Source organism: Spea bombifrons, chromosome 11 (assembly GCF_027358695.1).
Source record: "Spea bombifrons isolate aSpeBom1 chromosome 11, aSpeBom1.2.pri, whole genome shotgun sequence".
NCBI lineage: Eukaryota > Metazoa > Chordata > Amphibia > Anura > Pelobatidae > Spea > Spea bombifrons.
In genome coordinates this window covers 33154885-33157337 of record NC_071097.1, presented here as the reverse complement: position 1 = coordinate 33157337, position 2453 = coordinate 33154885, and the positions used below count along the sequence as shown (strand labels likewise).

Genomic DNA, 2453 nt, shown 5'->3' with positions numbered 1-2453 from the left:
CTACAATAGTCATTTACAACATTAACCCCGTCTGCACAGGATTTCCATTTCATGGTTTTTTAATGGGCGAAAATTGTACATTTCCAAATGACCCCAAACTTTTGAATGGTATATAAATATATATATGAGATATTTATGAGATGAGAAAAAATAAACCTTATTCTAAAAATTTCATCGCACAGGAAGACATTTCACAAGTGAAATTCATAGAATTATTTGAGTGCATAAAGTTAAAAGCACATTATCGATTGCATATATATCACCAATGAAGCAGCATTCCACCACGACACTGGATAATGTGCAACCTGGCAGGAAAAAATAAGGCACAAAATTGCATTTTCATGGAGTTCCCACTGACAAATACATCAATGTGTCAGAAAAGTGATGTGTAGTGTCAAAGGCGTTCAACAGGACTTAAGAAGGGATACAGTTTTCAGAAGTACTTTCCAAGAAAGCATTTTTTAAATATTTCAGTCATTTCTTGCCTATAAGCTGAAAGGTCATGGTTTAGTAAATAAGACCCTAAGATATTCTATTTTTTTTGCTAAATAAATATATATAGTAGCTGTGATTAATGATAAAATATAATTTTATAGGTGCTGATTCTCTAATGGGAAATTTACTATTGGTCTCTATCTACCTTAATTCCCTAAACAGAGACCGAAGAAAAACTTAATATGTCCCTCTGCTTTAAAAATATTTAATGCAGGATATTAAGTCAAAACAGATATAAGTCACGGGAAACACATACAATAAAAGGATGCTGGGCGTTAATAGCAACAATGATCCGAATAGCTGAATGAGATACTTTTATTTTTAATTACCTGCACCAGGATGGATGGGGGTAACAAATACTTTGTAACTTACAATTCAATAATAGTACATGAAATATATGGCGGAATTCTACACCAGGCTATAATATCGCAGATTGTTACCTATTCCTATGCGTCTGAAAATTACATTTTATAAAATACAATTAAAAAGTAATCAACATAACCAAAAGTAAGTAATTCACTCTCTATTTCTTATGGCTTTTTATATACCCTATTATTGTTCTCTCTCTATTGTTCCCAATTTCTTCAAATACACTTTGAAAAAATAATACATTAAAAGCTAATTCAAGAGAGATAATGTATTATACTTTGGTTCGTGTAGTTAGTGTGATCCGGTATTGAATGTTATTAACAATATTGGCTTTATAGAGATATTTCATATACCACCTTTATTCAATTTTTCAGGAATTTGATTTGTTTTAATTTCTGCATTACAGTTGATTTAAGGTATATGCACTAAATTGATACAGAAAAAAAATCCTTGAATTTGGACTTTTGATTAAAAAAAAAAAACCTAACAAAATCTCATAAACAAAGAATAAACACAAATTTTATTGAATATAGTTTCCTTTAATGAAGAATTTTTATCTTTCTTATATTTAGCCCTCTGTTTTTTTATTTACATTTTTCCCCATATCAGGCAACATGGACCAAGGATCAGTAGAACTTTTCTCAACTAACAAATCTCAACTAACAGCAGGCTTTATTCTGCTTGGGTTTGCAGACCTGCCGTGGTTGCACTATCCACTGCTGGTGAGCTTCTATCTCGTCTATACGTTAACCATCGCTGGAAACATTCTAATATTAGCTCTCGTTTCATTCAGCAGCTCTCTCCATAGCCCCATGTATTTTTTCCTATGTAACCTGGCCGTTCTGGACATCTGTTACACCACCGTCACGCTCCCTAAACTGATACAGCTTCATTCCGGAGAAGACAAAACCATATCTTTCGCCGGTTGTATCTCTCAGCAATATTTCTACATTTCATTAGCCATTTCGGAATATTTCCTGTTGGCCGCCATGGCGTATGATCGATATGTGGCAATCTGCAGCCCCCTACAATACCCTGTCATCATGAACTTTAAACTATGCCATATACTGGCCATTGGGTGCTGGCTAACAGGAGTTGTGACATCATCAGTCCCAGTCTCATTTTCTCTTCAGTTTGTTTTCTGCGACTCTCGCATCATTAATCACTTTTTCTGTGACCTCACCGCTCTGCTAAAATTGTCATGTAGCAAAACCACAAATATTCAGGCAGTTATATTTACCGAGAGCGTTTTATTGGGTCTTCTTCCCTTTCTTTTCACGCTGTCTTCTTATGTTAGCATCGTAAACGCCATACTGAGCATTCACTCATCGAGAGTAAGATATAAGACTTTCTCCACCTGTGCGTCCCACCTTACGGTCGTGATACTTTTCTATGGAACGATGATTGGCGTCTACATGCGTCCATCTTCCAGGTACCTGCCGGCCCATGACAAACTCTTTGCATTGCTTTACACGGCTGTAATTCCCATGTTGAACCCCATGATCTACACGTTAAGAAATGGTGAGGTAAAAAATACTCTGAAGAAATGGCTTCGTCATCATTATTCTTTAAAACTCGGACAAATGTGA

The 2453-nt window shown here is 35.2% G+C and overlaps 1 protein-coding gene across 1 annotated transcript; it reads left to right on the top strand.

The window, feature by feature from the left end:
* Positions 1-1478: 1478 nt before the first annotated feature.
* On the top strand, positions 1479-2453 carry LOC128468300 (olfactory receptor 2B6-like). The gene has a single exon (XM_053449988.1). It carries the CDS (start codon positions 1479-1481, stop codon positions 2451-2453), a length of 975 nt encoding a protein of 324 aa, XP_053305963.1.

Excerpts from the sequence above, each read along its gene's own strand:
- LOC128468300 (XM_053449988.1), top strand. The coding sequence starts at position 1,479 with ATGGACCAAGGATCAGTAGAACTTTTCTCAACTAACAAATCTCAACTA.